Source organism: Dermacentor albipictus, chromosome 1, assembly GCF_038994185.2.
Source record: "Dermacentor albipictus isolate Rhodes 1998 colony chromosome 1, USDA_Dalb.pri_finalv2, whole genome shotgun sequence".
Classification (NCBI taxonomy): domain Eukaryota; kingdom Metazoa; phylum Arthropoda; class Arachnida; order Ixodida; family Ixodidae; genus Dermacentor; species Dermacentor albipictus.
In genome coordinates, this window is record NC_091821.1 from 73,434,259 (window position 1) to 73,455,152 (window position 20,894).

At 43.9% G+C, this 20,894-nt stretch overlaps 1 protein-coding gene and 1 non-coding gene across 4 annotated transcripts in view; one reads left to right on the forward strand and one right to left on the reverse strand.

The window, feature by feature from the left end:
* Positions 1-20,894, forward strand: part of tum (Rac GTPase activating protein tumbleweed) — a 63,967-nt gene that overhangs the window by 31,541 nt on the left and 11,532 nt on the right. For all 3 annotated transcript variants that reach the window (XM_065434453.2, XM_065434454.2, XM_065434452.2), the window contains exons 10-14: positions 4,628-4,700; positions 4,846-4,954; positions 12,054-12,292; positions 14,699-14,795; positions 20,119-20,191. In XM_065434453.2, the coding sequence (XP_065290525.1) occupies positions 4,628-4,700; positions 4,846-4,954; positions 12,054-12,292; positions 14,699-14,795; positions 20,119-20,191 (591 nt within the window). The remainder of the gene's footprint in view (positions 1-4,627; positions 4,701-4,845; positions 4,955-12,053; positions 12,293-14,698; positions 14,796-20,118; positions 20,192-20,894) is intronic.
* TRNAS-UGA (transfer RNA serine (anticodon UGA)) lies at positions 16,920-16,992 on the reverse strand. Its single transcript has one exon. It is a non-coding gene; the product is annotated as a tRNA-Ser (tRNA).

Here is a 20,894-nt window from a genome sequence, read left to right on the forward strand (position 1 = left end):
ATTCCTTTCATCACTTTCCACGCTTCCATGACAAAAAGAAAGCTACAACCAAACTTGCCTTTATTATGTGCAGGCTTTATAATGGTTATGTTCAACAACAACAAAAAAGGCGCCTTTCGTTTCTTCTCGTCTGCACTCGTGGGCACGCAACAAATCGCGAGCGGCAACTAGCAGCCACGTTTTCACTGATACGTTAGAAGTGTACCCTATTCATACGCCGACGCTTGTAACACGGCTAAGATATTAGCCCACCCTTAGCGGAAATGGGCCGTATTAAAATAGTAGTGAAGACAAATACCGCAGTTTCCGCAGCATGCCCGCCATGTCTTCCTATGTCACTGGCAGCTAAGCACGCCCAACTGTTTCTGTCCCCTCAAAGTGGACATGGCTACGTTATTGCCGCAAACTTGCTGATATTAATGATATTATTCATCATTGATACGGAATAAACTGTTTCAATGCACGTAATGTACTAGCGAAAAGAAAAAGAAATCTCATTTGGCGGGTTCAGCTTGCTCCGCCGGCTGCCATTTTTGTTTTGGTGTCCTGCATTACATACAGCGGCAGCCGCCTATTTGTTGACCTGTTGTCATCCCGCAGCAAATGTGGGATGGATTTTTTTTTGTGTGTGTGTGTGTGGGAAATTTAACTTCCTATGATCGCACCCCTGAATTTGCATAAATTTTTTCTGACAAAAAAAGTGCGATCATTATGCGAGTAAATACGGTACATGTGTTGCGTCACGTGGTGCCGTAAATCTAAAGTCCCAACCAGACGTACGCGTTGGAACGCGTCCGCACACACTGCGCTCACTCAACATCGTGTCGCGCCCGGTGGAGGAAGAGGGCGCACACCCAAACGATGCTGGAGTTGCCTCGTGCTCGTCGCCGCACGTTTCGTCGCGCCCAGCCTACGCTTAACGTTCACGTTAAGCAGTGTGCTGAAGGTGGCAATTGCACGCAATAAGTTTTAACGTAACATTTGATTTTATATTTTAAAAAATGATGTTGCAGTAGTGATTCAATCTGCTAACTGTCAGTATTGTGAACTCAGTTAAACATGCAGCAGTGCCGGCATAGCATCACTCGCATGGTCTGTGCCTTACGCGTTCTGCACGCTCTGTCAGGTCCCGAATTTCGGTGATGAAAATTTCATTAGTAATGCACCCGTTGCGGCTGAAGACTTCAGCGGCTGCCATCAAAAAATACCAAAACCCGCGCAGAAACCCCAATCACAACGCACGCAGCTTGCCTGCACGCCCCGTGAAGAATCATTCCGGAAGTCACGTTGGTTCGCCATCGTCACGTGAGGTGCGTCAGGAGGGTGACGCGAGTGGCAGCTTCTGGCGCAGGCACAAAAAAACCCAACAGTGAAAGGTCTCCACGCCGCCGCGCATCAACATGCAATGCAGCCTCCGCGCCTGATGCCGTACGCGTTCAGACGCGGCGCTGCGCGTGCGGCTGCGTACCAGCGCATACGTCTGGTTGGGGCTTTAGACGCCATAAATGACCGTGCTTAGTGCCCACAGTTTGCACTCGCAAATTAAAAACGTGTAAAAGATACGGATATTTGTTCTAAGAAAAAAAAAAAGTCGGCTTCGCTGAAAGATGGAACATTGATAACGATAGCAAACAGACAACTACAGAGTAAGGTTCATAGTTTTATCGGTGTCATGCGTGCTCATGCAAACAGTAAAAAGTCTCGCTCGACCACGAACATTTGCTGTCACAATGCAAGTGAATGCTTTGCACTGTCTCTCGGAAACTTTCAATTACGCGACAGCCAACACTAGACTTGCGGGAATACCATGCATATCAAGGCACCAATCACCTCGCCTCGACACGTGGCCCACGTGTGGAAATGTGCTAGGAGGAGAGGGCCAATAGGCATGTCTTCCTTCTCCCATCCCCCATTCCATCATTGCGTGCTTAATCACACCTTCACTCCCTCCTCTTTGCCCTTGTGCAGAATGAATCGTCAGCTTGTTTCTCCGCATGCTGCGAGCTGCCGTCCACCCTACGACCTCCACAAATTGTTTACCAACACAAGAAGTGGCAGAGCAATGTTTCCTGCCTGCTGCGTCGCGCACCGCGCGTGCTTTGATGGCGTTATTGTCGCACAAACATTTCATGCGGAAGGATGCATGCCTGTCTTTTTTCTAGACTTACTAATTACTGGACCTAAAGGCTCCAAGGTATGTTTGAAATGGCAGAAAATTTCATTAAATCAAAACCATGTCACGAAACTACTTCGTTAAATAGGGAGAAAATATACACGGATTGCAATGGAACTACAATTGAGAAATGAAAATAGTTTGTTACATCGCAAATTTAGTTAACTCTAGTTCTGTTATATCGAGTGTTTAACTGTACATATATGAAGAAAAAGAATGAAACCCTCCTTCCATTGATTTTGTCTGGGCAGTAATAAAACTGAGACCAAAATCAAGAGTGCGTCACCATCATAATCCTGGAAGTCAGCGGAGCGACATTCTCTGCTGTTTTCACATTTTCATTGCATTTCTCTTCAGTAGATGTTCAAATGTACTGCCATTGTACATTATTTTTGTGCTGCCATTCGTGCTGAAGTTCAATATTCCTTCTACCAGTGCAGCATAGAGTTGACTCAATACACTGTCGGATCAAAACGAAGCCTCGTTAGATGTACTGTTGCACATCCTTTGGGATAATTGTTGGCAGTGCCACTTAAAAAATATCTCAAGTAAACGAGAAGGGGGTTAACTGAGGGGCCAGATTTTTTATTAGGCATATCATAAAAAGCTAACAGTGTTGCCAAGGACAACACAGATAAAATTACTTGTACTTACTAATTGAAATAAAGAAATAATAAATTAGTGGAATTAAAAGTGCATGAAGAAACAGCTTGCCATAGGTGGGGAGCGATCCCACGTCTTCGTATTACGCTTGCGATGCTCTAACCAATTGAGCTACCATGGCGCCATCTTCCCATCCACTTTCTCGGGTATTTATGTATTACTACTAGAACTACCTCTGGGAGTGTTAGCCAGCGCCACCACTCACAAATCGTGGCGTTGGATGTGGAACATCCTTTCTGCTGCATGGGGTCACGAGTACGTTATATTTTTAGGGTGAAGGCAACTGTTCAATACACCCACACATGCTACCTGAAGGTGTCAATCTTGCTGGATTCAAGACTCTCGTTATGTAATAAGTGAGAAGGGGGTTCACCGAGGGGCCCATATATTTATTAAGCATATCTTAAGAAGTCAACAAACATTGACACCAAGGACAACATATGGTCCTTGTTAATAACAATAAAGAAAGGAAATAAACTTATGAGAATTAAAAATTTGATGCATTGTTATACACATAGTTCAAGGCTTAGAAAATGTGCACACAAGAATATTTTGCAAGTCTCAAATATTCCTGCTCTGCCATCCATAGTGTAATCGAACTGTGTAGGTGAGCACACTCAAGGAAACTGTGTGGTTGTGTGCCCGGCGAAAAAGCAAAACGTGTGGCAAACTTCCGCTAATCTTCATCTTATTGCCAACCAGAGGCAATTAGTTTTCGCAAGCCCCCCCCCCCCAATTAAAAGAAAAAACACATTCCTGGCAGCATCCTTTGTATGTGCACCTCTGTGAGCAATAAACGAGTGAGTAACAGGCGGTTGCTGTTTGAGTGATTAGTAATGAGATAGCCATCAGTTTTGCGAGCGCAAGAGGCTGAAACCGCATGGTGAACAAAATTCAAACCGCAGCCCGCCTGCACGCACGCACCATTGCGCGAGTCGTAGCATATAGACGCACCAGAGCAAGCTAACCATGCAACAAAAACCGAGAGAGGGAGGCACAGGAAAAAAATTCCCTGTATTCGCGCATAGTTGCAGCACATGCCAGGAAAGAAAAAGTTAGGAAATTGGCATGCTGTTTAAGCTTACAGACAGCACCATAACTATATGGCATCGACCATTTTAGGCTTGTTCGTAGCGCCGTATATTTGTCATTGACCCTGAAAGGGTTAATATCCTCACTGCAACAAGTATATGTTGTCAAGTGTAGCATTCCTTTAATAAAACTAATAGTTGTCTAGAAGTGTTTGGCTATTTGCTCACCTTGACAATCACCGTCAATGGTTTCTGCTTTTTTTTTTTTTTTTTTGCTTGCTTGCGTGAAGCATGCCAAATGCACGGCACCTGGTGCAAGTCTAACTGGTGAAGCAGCTTTATACCGCGGTTACAAAGGGAAAGACATTCTATTAAAAATGCGCAAAACTAGTTTGCCAATTTTTAGCCTGAATGCCTCATTGATGTGCATAAAACCGACTCCACTATGTTTATGGGCTATTTCAGCTAAAGTGAAACCATATATGGTATATTGATGCATGTTGGACACTGCACCAAAAGGGCTTTTTGCTGCACGAAATTTGATTTTTTTCCTGCGTCAAGACCTGTGCCACAAGGTGGAACGGCTGTTCCACCACTACGAGTTTTGCATAGCGTTGCACAAAAAGTGATTGTGCGGCAATGTAGTGTCATTTGTGTGAAATTTTTATTGCTCCAAGTTATGCTCAGTCTTTTTGCTATTTCTGTATTATTCTTAGGTCACCAGTAGAAGTTGCTTATTGCACGTCTTTCTATGCCATAGGATACCTGGGGCAGAGCGAGAAGTGCGTGAGCTGAGACAACAATTTGAACGAGGCAAGGGTGTACCCAACATGGTAAGTTTTGACCTCATCACTGCCGTATTATGTGCATTTACTTACGTACAATATTCTTTTGTACATTTCAGTGAAGCATGCTGGTAGCTTCATTTTCATATTTCTTGTTGCATTCTGCATTACTGACAGCTACTTTTCTTTTCAGTCCAAGGCTGACATTCATGCTGTGTGTGGTGTCCTGAAAGATTTCCTGCGGTCGCTACGTGAAAGTCTCATTGTCAAGTCTCTTTGGAAGACATTTGTCAACGCAGCACGTAAGCCCCAAGGCACTTTAACACTTTCCTGTCCGAGGCAGTTTTTGCATAGTCTAGTAAAAAAAAATTTTGCTGCTACAGCAAATGCTTGATATTAGAATGTATGGTATCAATTTGTAGAAGAAGGAATGTGCTTTCTAATGGTATTCTTTTCAAACAAACATTTATTAACAATTCTTTGAAAAAATTTATGCAATAAAGAAATTAGTTACAAAAACGAGAAAACTCCATAAAAACATTGATGCTGCTTTGCACCAAGAGAACATAAAAAAATTTGAAATGTCAATTTGGAACAAAAAGCCTATATACGACATTCCTGAAAACATAAGCTTTCTGTCTGTAGAAGTTGTTTATATAGAAAAGAAAATCTTAGCTCCTACCTAAGCACGATACCCTACCGGCTATCGTGCTTGTGTGTCAGTCTTGCAAACCGCCATGCGGCACTGCAGAGCACAATAATTGCGAAATGCCGAGGTCCACTCCCGGCCACGTTCTTGCTCAAAATTACTCTTTGCGCCGCCACCGGCAAGTGGTCCTGCTCAAACAATGTTGACACCCTGCAGATAAGAACTGTGACCTTTAGAACACACCGGATATCTTTAGATATTAGCGTGGCAGCGATGAAATGGTTTGGAGTAGAAAACGAAACCTGCCAGTGGATATTTGTTGACTTTCTGGGGCTATTTGATGCACATTAGCCATCCGTGGGTCTGAAAATTAATCTGCAGAAAATTAAAGTAATGTTTAACCCCCATGTGCAGAAATGCAACTTAAGTCGAAGCACATGCTTGACTTGATTTAGATGACGCGTGGCGTTAACGTGCCCAAAGACGCTCACTGCGTTTCCTTCGGCGCGTTCCCGATAGGCATCACTCAAATCAAGTCAAGCATGGGCTTCAACTTAAGTTGCATTTCTGCATACGGGGGTAACAGTCTCGGAAGAGAACAGCAGTTTACGATAGGTAGCGAGGCACTGGAAGTGGTAAGGGAATACATCTACTTAGGCAAGGAGGGACCACGGATCCGGATCATGAGACTGAAATAACCAGAAGAATAAGAATGGGCTGGGGTGCGTTGGGCAGGCATTCTCAAATTATGAACAGCAGGTTGCCACTATCCCTCAAGAGGAAAGTGTATAACAGCTGTGTGTTACCAGTACTCACGTATGGGGCAGAAACCTGGAGGCTTACGAAAAGGGTTCTGCTGAAATTGAGGACGACGCAACGAGCTATGGAAAGAAGAATGATGGGTGTAACGTTAAGGGATAAGAAAAGAGCAGATTGGGTGAGGGAACAAACGCGGGTAAATGACATCTTAGTTGAAATCAAGAAAAAGAAATGGGCATGGGCTGGACATGTAATGAGGAGGGAAGATAACCGATGGTCATTAAGGGTTACGGACTGGATTCCAAGGGAAGGGAAGCGTAGCAGGGGGCGGCAGAAAGTTAGGTGGGCGGATGACATTAAGACGTTTGCAGGGACAACATGGCCACAATTAGTCCATGACCGGGGCAGTTGGAGAAGTATAGGAGAGGCCTTTGCCCTGCAGTGGGCGTAACTAGGCTGATGATGATGATGAGCCATCTGTGCAGAAGTCTGATGAATCAAAATCGTCATCAGAGTTTGTGTTGCTACTACCATCAAAAAATTGACAAAGGCTCATGTGGGAAGCTATGAACGCTCATCACGCCTGACTAAAAGGCCCTTTAAAAATCCCTCCGTGGTGAAAAAAAAAGAAACGCGGAAGCGAAACTAGAAAAATAGTTAATTTTTTATGCGCTGGATGACGCTAGCTGTCCAAAAGCGCCCCGAGCACGGCAAAACTTCAATTTGAAACCATCGATAACGGGCTATTGATGGGTATAGACGCGGACAGGAAAGTGTTAAGCAGCTCTTCAGCTTAATTTCTGTTCTAGTGTCTTTTAATACCATGCTATGTTAGGCTCAAAATTATGCATGAGCATGAGCTTGCCCACCTACCTGTCAAAAACGGAACTCTGAGAGAGTGCAGTGAAAGGGGAAAAGACATACAGTATTTATTCACTTCGTGCGACAAAAGTGTTATTTTTGTTTGATGCCGCGGCGGCCTAGCAGCGACGACAGCAGCTTCAGACTTGCTGAAGCTGCGAGCCAGCTTTTCAGCCAGCCCCCTCTTCTCAGCACACACTCGCATAGCGATTCCTCGTTGGCGTTGCATGTTCTCCCTGCACACGGGCGATAGCGCTGCAGAAGTTGCGGGGCGCCTTTTTCATTGCAGGCTGCTGTTCTCGTCGCGACGATTGCATTCGTGAGGCTGACGTAACACGCAGCTTCTGCCACTGTCGGGCCTGAATCCCCCGTGCTGTCGCTTTCCATGTCATCCTCATTACTGACGCTTGTCGACACTTCGGCAACAACAGAGGCAATTTTGGCGAAAAGTCGAACCTCGTAGCCAACATCTCTTCGCAGTCGCAGCAGCGCTGCCGAGCAACTTCTTCACATTCCAAATGCCACACACCGTAGTCAACAGTAGATCCCTGTCGCGTGCCAGCGCCGACTTCTTCGTTTCACGTTTGATAGCACGAACAATGTCTAATTTTTCTTCTATGCTGAGCACCCGGCGTCTTTTTTTATCCGAGCTCCTGCATGACACGAGTCATTGTTTGCACGATGCCACAACCCTCTCTGGCACGGTGCCGAAATGATGTTGGTGTTGATGTGGCTTCACGCTCAAACGCACAGGGTGCTTGGAGGCCGTTCTGATCTCTGAGGCTTGTTCCGCCGCACTGCTCGATGGAGGCGACGCACCGCCGTCCTTGCGCGACGAAAAGTGGAAACACTGCGTGTTAACCGATACGTACACAATAAGCTGGTACGGTTTATGCGGACACAAAACACATTATGTTGAATGGCCACTGAGTTGGGGATTCGACTTTACTACTTTTAAAATGAAACAACTGTTTAAGCGGGCACGGTTTAACGAGGTTTTACTGTATCCACATGAAAAGTTCGAGCAACAGAAACACTGCCGAATCACGTGCGCAGGGAGGTAGTACACAGGAAAGGTGCTGTGCCATTTGTTGCTTTGGTAAACAACTTGCTGAGGCTGCAGGGTGCGCTGCAGCTCGGAGCATTAGGAGAAACACAAGAGCTGACAATTCCTTCAGCTGTTGGATGGGAAGGGGTGCTTGTGCAGTAACGTGATGAAGCATGTGCTAGGGGTAGGCAGAGACACATCTGTCTGCCATCTCCCCATAGCATGCGAGTCTCCTCCTCTACCCTTGCTATGGCTGCGCATGGTTGTCCAGCTGTCCATACATGGGCCATATGCCATATCTTGGAGAAAATCTGTGACAAGTGCAAAGGAAAAGCTAAGGCTTTTCCAACTTAGCTAAGGCTAAGTTGGTGCCTTGATACGCATTGTGTTCCCACGTGCCTAGTGTTGGCGGTCATGCAATCTCAAGTTTCAGAGACACGGTGCAAAGTGCTCGCTCATATTGTGACAGCAAGTGTTTGTGATCAAGTGAGATCTCTTAATGTTTGCCTGAGCGTGCATGACACTGATGAAACTACAAACCTTACTGTGTGTAGTTGTCTCTTTGCTATCGTCTACAATCCTTTGCTATCGCTATCAGTCTTTCTATACTGTTGTTTTTAATTTATGGGTGCCGGCTGCGTGCGCTAGGTGTGGTCATCTATGGTGTCCAAGATTTACAGTGCCATGTGACACAACACATGTAAATCTTGGACACTGTGAGCCACATTGATGCATTCATCTCGGCGCTATGTGCTCCGCACGCACTGGCACTCATAACCACTCTATTATGGCCCGACCTCCTTGTGATTTATTTATTTTTATTTTATAATACTGTGAGCGTTTCTCAGGCTCTGACAGGAGTGGAATGAACAATAGGTAGTACAACAGGTTTGGTGTTCCAGAACATGAATGAAAAGACACATAGCTTACATAAATAACCGAATCAAAAGTGTACAGAGCTGTAGAATCATACAATTCATGACTCATAATCAAGAAAGCTATGGCTACAACAGATTTACAGAAGGGACTGCTCTTCAAAGAAATATTCAACATTCGCACAAAAGCATCAAGCGACACAACATCCACAATATGGTGGGGCAGGTTATTCCGTAGTTCTATGGATCGAGGAAAAAATGAAAATTTGAATAAATCACATATAGCAGCAAATGGTCTTACGCACATGTCGTGGTTGATTCTTTTGGAGTGGTGGTGAGGTGGCTTTAGGTACGCTTCTTTAGTTATGCTGATGCAATCATGATATAACAGAAAAAGAAATTTTATACGTGCAGTTAGTCATTGGCATTCTAACGTCGAGATGCTAGCCCTTTTAAAAGAAGTGTCACACTATCGTAACGGGAATAAATAAAACGGAGTGCTAGGTTTTGAATTCTTTCAAGTTTCGTTTTCAGATAAGACTGATGGGGGTTCCAAACTATGTCGCTGTACTCAAGAATGGATCTTACTAGAGTCTTATTGGCGTTTAGTTTTACATGCGGGAGTGCAGCTGACAATTTTCGTCAGATGAATCCAAGTTGTCAATATGCTTTGGTACATATGTTATCTATGTGGGATTCCCAACTCAGTTTTTCAGTAAATGTTACCCCCAAGTATTTTACTTCATTAATGCACGTCACAACAGATCCTGATAAAAGGTAAGTAAAATAGATGGGTGTTTTTTTCCTTATGGTGACAGGTGACATTTTGCTTACATTTATTTTCATATCCCAAATTTTACACCAAGAATCAATGTTAGTCAGTGTTAAGTGCAAATTATTTTGGTCATTTTGTCAACGAACCGCAGTGTACACAACGCAGTCATCTGCAAATAATCTCAGTACAACATTTGGAGTGATACGGGAAAAAATTTCATTTATATAGATTAAAACAAGTGTAGGTCCTAATACTGATCCCTGTGGAACACCAGAGCAAATGTCTAGGCTATTGGATTCAGCATTTTTTATTCCCACGTATTGAGTACGGCCTGAGAGGTAAGCTGCAATCCAGGAAACTATGTTTGAACTAATACCAATAATATTAAGCTTCTCAATTAAATTACAATGTGGGACAGAATCAAAGGCCTTTGCAAAGTCAACGAACACTGCATCCACTTGCAAACCAAAGTTAATAGCAGCCTTGCGGGTTTCCAGAGAACTATTATGTCAAACTCTTCCCTTTGCTTCAAGTTGTTGACAAATTCGACTTCGCCCTACCATCTGCGAGCCACCTGGTTAGCTTAGATTGTAGAGCGACTGCCCCGGAAAGGCGGTGGTCCCGGGTTCAAGTCCCGGACCAGGACGAATTTTTCTTCAACTGCGAGGCTTTTCTTTCGAGGAACCCGTATGGGTTTCCTATGTAGCAATTGCTACGAACAGGTGGATGTCTGATTTTCCCTTTATTAATGACTTAGTAGGAGCGGCGCTGCCTGCTCAGTTCCTTGGAAGACCATGAAAGAAAGAACTGGGAAGCTTGCCTTCCTGCATAGCATTTGCCGCCAGCATTTCCAGGAAAACATTACAGTTACATAAACTGCAGTTGGGTACCTTTGAATTCTATAACGTTCCACTCTTGAAGGTGAAGCTTAAGCGTCCTCCCGAATTTTTTCTTTGAAAAAATAATCTGCAGATGGCAGTTCTTGAGTACGAAACACAAAATGATTAGTCTTTCCAGTGCCCATGCCATGCAATGAAGCAGTTCCTCTACTTCGTGAGGCAAAGGAGGACTGTATTTCTGGCAGCAAATATTAGTTTTCAGATATTGTGCTTTAGAGAGCACAACTTAGTTTTGCCTCTTCTGTATCTCTCTTGGTTGGTTCTGGCACTGACTTTCAACAGTGCCTGATTAAGAAATTTGAGGGCCCGCAGTGATGATGATGATGACGATCACGGTGATCGGTTAAAAGGCAACTCTGGCTGGTTTTTTTTTTTTTTTTACCGTATTAGGATATTGTCATTTTCAAACAGCATTGACAGCTTTGTCACCGGCAGGGTGGTTCAATTTGCTTAGAGATTCATCAATAATTTCAAATAACCAATAAACGTGATACTGAAACCAAAACGGGTAGCTGCTTCGTGTGACGTCACTACGAGTCAATGACGTCAGATCTTACACTACCATAATGTAGACATGCAGTACATGTGGCGCTAACACCAAAGAAGCGAAGCTGATGGTGTCTTCTGACAACACGAGGAGCTTTTCCAGATTTTCTGAACTAGACAGCGGTGATTTCAGCGACAGTGGCGGTGTAATCTCCAACGCCAGAAACACAGGGTGGCCAGTAAACAGTCACGAGTTGGGAACGCAACTAATGTTTAAAATTCATTTTCAGGAAAACTAAATTACTTGCAGCCATGTTTGGCACCGATAATCAAAGTGGAAAAGAGAATGCATATTCAGAATTTAATTAAGATCAGTGGACGTTGAGGAATCGCCGGAGTTGCCCTTTAAAGGGCGCCTAAAAAGGTTCGGACAAATTTTGTAGACTCATAGAGTACAGCTAAAGTTAATCATTTGCACCACAATTTGTATTAAACGTCTCGTATTAAGAGCGCTACAGACGATTACAAGTTACCCTCCTCCATAGTCATGCATTTTCTCCTTAATTTGTTCGCCGAGTGATCGGGGCTAAGCTCTGCCTTCACTGGATCTGCATCATGATGACACGTCGTGTCGTCGACTGCCAGTTCTCTATGTGCGAGTGCGCGAATCCTCTCCAAACTCTGTCAGCTGCTTGGCAGTCGACCCCAAGCGAGAGCCATCAAAGCAGCATGCGTCGCGAGTATTCTGTTCTGCGTCGCGAGAATTCTGTATTCTGAATGCAGTTGGTTTCATCTTTCAAGAATGCTTTGCCTCTTTTACTTGGTACGTGTTAGCTAAGGCACCCGATATAGGCTAACTGCTCATTGTGGTTCCAGGTGTGGTTGTCTGGTTATCTTTATTTAGTAACAGAAGAGTGAGCAAACCGCTGGCTTATGCAGGGTACTGTTTCTCAGGACTGAGAGGTTTGTGGTAGGCTTGGTCACAGTTGCTCAATGAACTTACTGTGCACTAGTATGTGGATGCTGATGCTCTTTGCCGGCTGGTGCAGAGCTGGATGATGGCGACCGCATGTGGGCCACGTGGCAGGCAGTGATGCAGCTGCCGCAGCCAAACAGAGACACACTGGCTGCACTGGTGCTGCACCTGCAGAATGTGGCCTGCCATCCTGAGACCAAAATGCCTATCAGCAACTTGGCACGTGTCTTTGGACCAACTATAGTGGGATTTTCTGCTAATGACATGACTGCAATACCTCACTTGCTGGTAGAGACTGAGCAGCAGGCACAGGTAAATAGGCTTGTTAAATTATGTTGAGTACCAAGAGAAATGCTTTTTAATCTTTCTTTCTTTCTTTTCTGTTTTCGAGCAAGAGCAGTATGTATGCGTGTCATACGATCGCAGTTTAGTGTGGTACTGAACATTGGTGCCGAAAAATTGTGCGTTCCGGGAACATATGAACTTGTAAAAAATGAGTGTACCTCCCTTTGTGTCATTTCTTGTGCTCTCAATCATTTGTGCTCTCAGGGAAACGTACATAATGGGAACATATAAACTACGTCCTACTGTACATAGGCAAATCGACCACAGATTAACTAGAGATTAGCTAGAAAAAGAAGGTGAGGGAAATGCTGTTTACTGCTGCCAAGCATATCTAGAGTGGAATTCGGGCTGCTGCCAAAGGATTCTCACAGTGCCCTTTATGCAGATGCAAACTGCTTGCAACATTCCGCCTTTGAAAAAACATGAAGGCAGTGTTAAAATTGCAGTACAGAGTACGAATGTGGGCATGAAAGGTTTTTTTGGGTCCCATCATTGTGCAGCTCAGAATTTGCAATGTTGGATGATGGTACCCGAAAAACCTTTCATGCCCACATTTTGTAGCCTATGTACTGTAAAATCAACACTGCCTTCATGTTTGTTCAAAGATGGAATGTTGCAAGCATTTAGCATCTGCATAAAGGGCGGTGTAAGAATCCTGTGGCAGCAGTAACCAGCATTTCCCTCACTTTCTTTTTCTAACTAGTCTCTAGTTAATCTGTGGTCTGTTTGCCTATGTACAGTAGCACCTCGTTGATACGTTCCTGTTGCGTATGTTTTCCTGGTGCCAACGTTAGCAATCGAGAAGACAAACAATGACTCAAAGAGAGGTACGCTCATTTTTTGCCGGTTCATACACCGAACTGCGATCGTATGGTACGTTTTCTGGCCGCTAGATCCCGTGTGAACAAGAAAATGCATGATGCACACGCGATCGAAAACAGTACATAGCTGCTCGCAGCAGCAGCTTCACTGCAATACTCTCCTGCCCATATCACGTAAAAATGCCACCGCGCACTCAGTTTCTCATTTGGGTACATACCACCAAATCTCTTCCGGGGTCATGACATGCAGCATCCCACAGCTATCACCACCAATCCTACTGCGGTAAGCATCTTCGCCTATCTGTTTCACAGTGCGTGGTGCCATTGGAAGCATAGCGCCTGCTTTTAATAAGCGATAACCTAAGCGTGACGCCGTTCCCTGCTGCAGATTGCAGTCATATACGTTTTCCGGCCGCTCGATCCCATGTGAACAAGAAAAGGCACGAGGCGCGCGCGATCGAGAACAGTATATAGTCACCCATCTCACGTGAAAACAACAGCGCGCACAGTTTATTTTGGTACCAGCAAATCTCCGGTAGGGTCGTCGTTCACCGCATTCACAGCTATCACCACCAAACCTATTGCGATAATCATATTCATTTATCTGTCTTACAGCGCATGGTGTCTAGTTCGTAGTGCCATTGGCAGCGTACAACATGCTTTTAGTAGGCGATAGTCCAGATGTGCCGCCGTTCCCTGCTGCAGGCGGCGTGATGTGGGCATCGCGTTACGCGCTTCGGCGGCATCCGGCATCGCCCACCAGCTCAATTTCGTTTCGATTTCCTCGCCCTCTTAAGACATCGTGCAATAGGAAAACAGAACGCGTCTCAGGCTGGCGGAGCACCACAAACTCCACGTGCATCTGCATCTCGTACTGCAACGATCCACGCAATGCTTCGCATTACGTATACATAAATGTCAACAATGGTTGAGTCCATGATACTTTTTTACTTATTTCAGATCGTACGCTTTCCTGGTTGGTACGTTTTTCCTCGAATTTTTTTTTCCAAAACGTATGAACGAGGTTCTACTTTACTACCATACCACCATAGTAGGTGTATTCAAACACCTATCAAATTACCTGTACTATAATGAAGGATTCCACATGTCCCGGCCATGTTCCTATTTTTCACACGTATTGAGAACGCTTCTACAACGAAGACCACTGCAACAAATTTCCCTGTACAACTAATAAATTTAAGCATCCCTGATGGCTGATTCGTTGCTTTCCAACAAATGCACATTCCAGCACCACTGCCACCATTGAGCTGCAGTGGGCATACATATCACCAGTCATAACTACAACAAAGACTCCAAACATGCCTTGAACCTCAATGCTGTAAGGTCAGCTGCAGTGGCACATTTTGTCAGTGGGAGGGTATAGAAGAAAATTAGCGACTTCTTTTACTAAATATATCTCGTGTTAAAAGTTTTCTTTTGTTGAACATGCTTATATTTTGCAAGTCCTAAGCAGTTCGTTATAAAAGCATTGGACTCTATTTTTGTATTATGCAGACTTTTGATAATTTTAATCTCTGCCTCTTGTTTTCAGGTGATGGAAGCACTCATGAGTGTGCCTGCTGACTATTGGGCACAGCTGTTGGATGTGGATAGTGACGAGGATCTTGGTACCCCTGAGACAAGAACGAGTAAGTTCTATATTATGACCAGTTCAAGCTTTCTTTCATTACTAGAATAGCGAAGACCAAATATTGAGTAAATTTTTCCGTACACTATACCATGCTCTAGTGCGCTATAAGCTAGAGTAATGTTCTGTTGTTTGGAACTGCCTGCGTCAATACTTCTCCGCCTTAGTAGAACAGATTCAAAGAAAATTCATCAGGGTATATCAAAATTGGTACCTACAATGACATGTCAGTTGCAGGTATGAAAGGATTGTAGAGCTCATTGGTATTTGTTCCCTATCGCAGAGGCAACTTGTCCATGACAAGTGCTCCCTGCACAAGCTAGTGCATGGGACCATATACTCCTATTCACTGCTAAGCACAATCATTTTTCATCTTCTTACCTGCTGTCGCAAGTCTTTCCTGTTTTATCCATCCCACACCCTCCTTAAGGGTCACTTGAACTGCTGGCAAATTATGTACTACCTTCTTGACATGGGCAATGAGATACCTATATTCATGTAATTTAAACACTTCTCTGAGGATGTTATGAACAGTGTGGCTCATCTCTGTGTTGAGTTACACGGCTGAGCTCTGTGTTAAGCCCACGTGCAACCTCATTTCACATTTCACGCCATTTGAACTTGTTTCTGGTCGGACAGTAACAACAGCACCGAAGACGACCCTAACGTTAGTGAATACTTAGAAAAGGTAGAAGAAACACAGCAGTTGGCAAGGCACTGTATCGTACAACAGCAATACGTCGATGTAAACCGGTGTTACAACCTAGGGCGAAGAGAGGTACAGTACAACCCCGGAGACAAATTGTGGGTATGGACGCCTATACGTACGCCTGGTCTTTCGGAGAAGTTACTGCGCCGTTACTTTGGCCCCTACAGAGTACTTCGCCGGTTAAGTCTTACAAGGTAACTCCTGAAGGCCAAGTCTGCTCCACACGACACAGGACTCGCCCAGAGGTCGTAGATGGAGCACAAATGAAGCCATACCACGAAAGGCATTGATTAACAGAAGTTGCACATACGATCAAGCTTAGCACTGGCCATCCTCTGACCACCGTCCTTTTAAGCAGTTAGCCTCTCTAGGCCTTTTCTATGCATCGGGACGATGCTTCTTCGGAGGGGGTTAATGCCGCCAGCCTTACGAGAAGAAAAAGATGACCGACGCATCACAACTGCGTTTCCAAGAGCCGCCACACCGCGAGCGTCAAGCGAAGCACCTACAAGGCAACGCTGGGCCGGTGCTGACAGACTGGCGGCTCAGGCGCGAGAACCGGACGATTGACACGCGACAGGAGGCAACAAAGAGGAGAACGCCATTAGAAGAAGCGAAGTTTGAAGGACGTTTTTTGTTGTTGTTGAGTGTTCAGTCGTTTTTTGTTGACGGGCACAGGTTCGCCCAGAATAAATTACTTTTTGTAAAAATGGCTGCCGTAACTGTTGGTTACAATATAATGTAGTCAATCTTTATCGGTAACAAGCTAACTAGGCCCGAGCAGACGCCATAAAAATCAGACATTGCCACATACTGGTGCAGGAACTTGAAAGCAGCATTGTTACCTGCCTTTCATTTTTGTCTTTTGTATTGTTAATTACTTTTAAATTCAACTTATTTTTTTCTCTTTGGTGTCCCTTCAATCTTTGTATCCTGGCTTCCTTGCTGCCTCTAGAGGAGGCATACTTTTGCTTATTCAGCTCCATTGCAAGAAGCAGTAGATTTATAAATCCGTCAATTTTTATTCTGCTTTCTGTTCTAACTTTCTTTTTCTTGCTTGGTTTTGCCATTGAGTACGAATTCCTGACTAAGTCTCTGCGGTGAACATCGAATAACAATTGGCAAGCACCATTTGTTGTTTTAGTGCAACAACACTGGACGAGGAAGTAGTTTGGCACGCTACTCGCTTTCTTTTGAATCTGAAAGTGGTGTCACACACGTGATGTAAAGCAAATGAAATGTACACCTGTGGTTCACATATGACGAGATCTGTCTGTACAAATTCCAAATGAAGCCTTATCATAAGAAGCCAACAAACACTGACACCAAGGACAACATAGGGGAAATTACTTGTGCTTAATAAATTAAATAAAGAAACGATAAATTAATGGAAATGAAAGTGGATGAAAAACAACTTGCCACAGGTGGGGAATGATCCCACAACCTTCGCATTTCACATGCGATGCTTTACCAATTGAGCTACCGCGGCGCTGTTTCCCCACCTTTCTAAGTGCAAAAGTGGGGGAAAATCAGGCGGGTGAACAGGCAATTGGCAACTCCAGCGTCGATTATGGAAACGCTAGAGGAGAGATGCTGGTAGAATTCCTAGAAAGGAATAAGCTGAGAATAAAGAACACCTTTTTCAGGAAACATAGCAACAGAAAGTTTACCTGGAAAAGCCCTAATGGTGAAACAAGAACTGAAATTGACTTCATGCTTTCTGCCGATACCAGCATAGTTAAGGATGTAGAAGTAATAGATAGGGAAAGTGCAGTGATCATAGGTTAGTGAGGGCTAGGATTCACCTAAATTTGAACAGAGAAAGAGTAAAATTGGTCAAGAAAAAACAGCTCAAGTTAGAGGCAGTAAGGGTAAAAGCAGACAAATTTACGCTGGTACTTGCAAACAAATATGCAGCGTTAGAACAGAGAGATGATGATGATGACATAGAGGTAATGAATGAAACTGTAACGAGGCGGGCTTCAGAGGCAGAAATTGAAGTGGGAGGCAAGGCAACCAGTAGGCAAGCTCTCCCAAATAACAAATGACCTAATGAAGAAACAACAAAGAATGAGTGTCCAACTCAGGAGATCAGATAGACTTCGCGGAATTGTCAAAACTGATGAGAACAAGAAGAAAATAAGGGATATTAGAAATTATAATGTGAGAAATACTGAAGAAGTCGTAAAAAATGGACGCGGCCTGAAATCAGTGAGAAGGAAACTTGGCATAGGACAAACTGAGATGTATGCACTGAAAGATAAGCAGGGTAATATCATCAGCAATCTCGAAGGTATAATAATAGCAGCAGAAGAATTCTATACTGACCTGTACAGTACCCAGAAAACTCGGGAGTACTCCATTCGGAACAATAATGAACAAGATATAGAAACTCCTCTTATAACTAGAGATGAGGTCAGAAGGGCATTGCAAGACATGAAACAGGGAAAAGCGGCAGGAGAAGATAGAATAACAGTTGATTTAATCAAAGATTAAAGGAGACATAATGCTTGGAAAACTGGTAGCTCTCTATACAAAATGTCTATCAACTGCAAGGGTCCCAGAAAACTGTAAGAATGCAAACATTATACTAATCCACAAAAAGGGAGACGTTAAGGAACTGAAAAATTATGGGCCTATTAGCTTACTCCCAGTATTATATCAAATAGTTACCAAAATAATATCCAATAGGATAAGGGCCACACTGGACTTTAGTCAACCAAGGGAACAGGCTGGCTTCAGGAAGGGTTGCTCTACAGTAGATCACATCCCTGTCATTAATCAGGTTATCGAGAAATCCGCAGAGTACAATAATCCTCTTTATATGGCTTTCATAGATTATGAAAAAGCATTTGATTCAGTAGAGATATGAGCAGTCATAGAGGCATTGCCTAATTAAGGAGTACAGACCGCTTACATAAATACCCTATAAAACATCTACAGAGATTCCACAGCCACCTTAATTCTACACAAGAAAAGTAGGAAGATACCTTTAATGAAAGGAGTCAGACAAGGAGGCACAATCTCTCCAAAGCTATTAAACTGGGAAGGTTTGGGAGTAGGGATGGATGGCGAATACTTCAGCAACCTTCGGTTTGCCGATGACATTGTTCTATTCAGCAACGCTGCAGACGAGTTACAACAAATGATTAAAGACCTTAACAGTGAGTGTAAGATTGGGACTGAAGATTAAATTCCAGAAGAAAAACATAATGATGAACAACCAGACAAGGGAACAAGAATTCAGGATTGCCAGTCAGCCTCTAGAGTCTGTGAAGGAGCAGGTTTACAGAGGTCAGCTAATCACAGGGAACCCTGACCATGACAAGGAAATTCACAGAAGAATAAAAATGGGTTGGATCGCATTCGGCAGACATTGCCGGCTCCTGACTGGAAGCTTACCATTATCATTGAAAAGGAAGGTATACAATCAGTGCATTTTACCTGTGCTGACATAAAGGGCAGAGTCTTGGAGACTGACAAAGAAGCTTGAGAACAAGTTAAGTACTGCGCAAAGAGCGATGGAATGAAGAATGCTAGGCACAGCTTTAAGAGACAGAAAGAGAGTGGTTTGGATCGGTGAGCAGACGGGTATAGACGATATTCTAATTGACATTAAGAGAAAGAAATGGCACTGGGTAGGTCATGTAATGCGCAGATTAGATAACCGTTGGACCATTAGGGTGGCAGAATGGGTACCAAAAGAAGGGGAAACGCAGTCGAGGACAGCAGAAGACTAGGTGGAGCGGTGAAATTGGGAAATTCGCGGGCGCTAGTTGGAATCTGTTGACGCAGGACAGGGTTAATTGGAGATCGAGGGTGAGCCCCCCCCCCCCCCCCCCCTTCCTTGTGGCCTTTTGCGCGACGAAAGACGACTCGCAAAGTTGAGCCACGATCGTCGGCTTCCCTCGCGCGGCGACGACGACGACGGCAAAAATGCGCCTGGAGCGTCCATATAATTCCTATCACAAAGCATTGGGCATGGTGTCGGACAGAATCGCACCTGCCGGACACCATTTCAGACGCTGAATCGTACCGCGTGTCACATACTTCATGGCAGCAATTTCAGGGTGCGATCATTATGCGAGGGGAAAAAGGAGAAAAAAGCAAAGTTCTTGATTGGAAAAGTGGGGTCTGCATTCATTACGCAAGTGTGTTCACTAGCTGGATAAATACGGTAATTACTTAGTACTGTAAAGAAGACCCAGAGTTTCATCCATACCTTTGGAACTCTTCTTATGGTAAAATGATGCCAGAGCGGTACTTTCTCTGAACCAATTGAACAAAATCGGCAACAACACAGTGGCTGAAAAAGCTGCTGCAATTATGAATCCTATAATGTGTTGCTTGTCAGTCTATCCTGTTTCAAGTTTGCTGCTGTTTGTGTAGTCTGTATCTGAAGGTCATTCATCATTAATAAAGTTGTATGTATCCCACAAAATGTGTTTATTCATTCATTTCTAGACATCATACACCACGGTAAATCGGTTCACAGTGCCACAGGCAAAACGAGTGGACTTGAAATGTCGGGTTAAGAATTGAATAGTTTTTTTTTTTTTAAGTAAGGTGTCAATTAGTAGAGCATGTTCTCATTTTTCCTGTTTTTCCTTTTTAGCACCAGGAAGCACTCTGCTGGGTCCAATCTATGGTTCTGTTGGTAAAAAAAACTCTCGATTGACACCAAAAAGGTATACTATCTGCCTGTATTGCATTTAAAAGTTAACTTGCATCTTGGCTTCATCAAGATGGCTAAACATCCCAGCTGTTTACAGCCTGCATATTTTAAATTCTGCTTTACATACTAAACTACTTAATAATTTAATACACAATACACATACTATACTTCATTGTAGCTATTCAGCGTCTCAGTGCTCAGTTATGCAATTACAACCTTTGTCCATGAATTTCCAACATTTACTTATTTTCTTCTTTAGTAGTGATTTCCTGAAACATGTGCTGATATGTGTTTGTACCGCCATCTTTTAAGACTAAGCTGTGTTGTTTGTTAATTGCTGTGGCAGCCGCTAGATGGCATTTTGTGGTTGAAACATCCATTGCTGCCACTCCTTGGTGCATTCTACTGCAAGCAACTGAACAGACAGATGTGAGCTTCTTCATGGCGCTTACAGCAACGAGGCATTATCCCTGGCCTGAGTGTTCGCTAGTGGCACATGCAATTTATATTGACGGGAACATTAGTGGAAGATGACACAAGGCAGGGGCGTCCTTCAATCTCATGGAATGAACACATTGTAGCTCAAACCGAAAAAATTGTGCAACAAAATAGTACTGTTAGCCTGCATGCTGTAGGATGCTCTCAAAATCGGTAAGGCAGTGTGCCAGCAAATTTTGTGCGAGAACTTGGAGAAATGAAATCTGTAACCTAGGTTA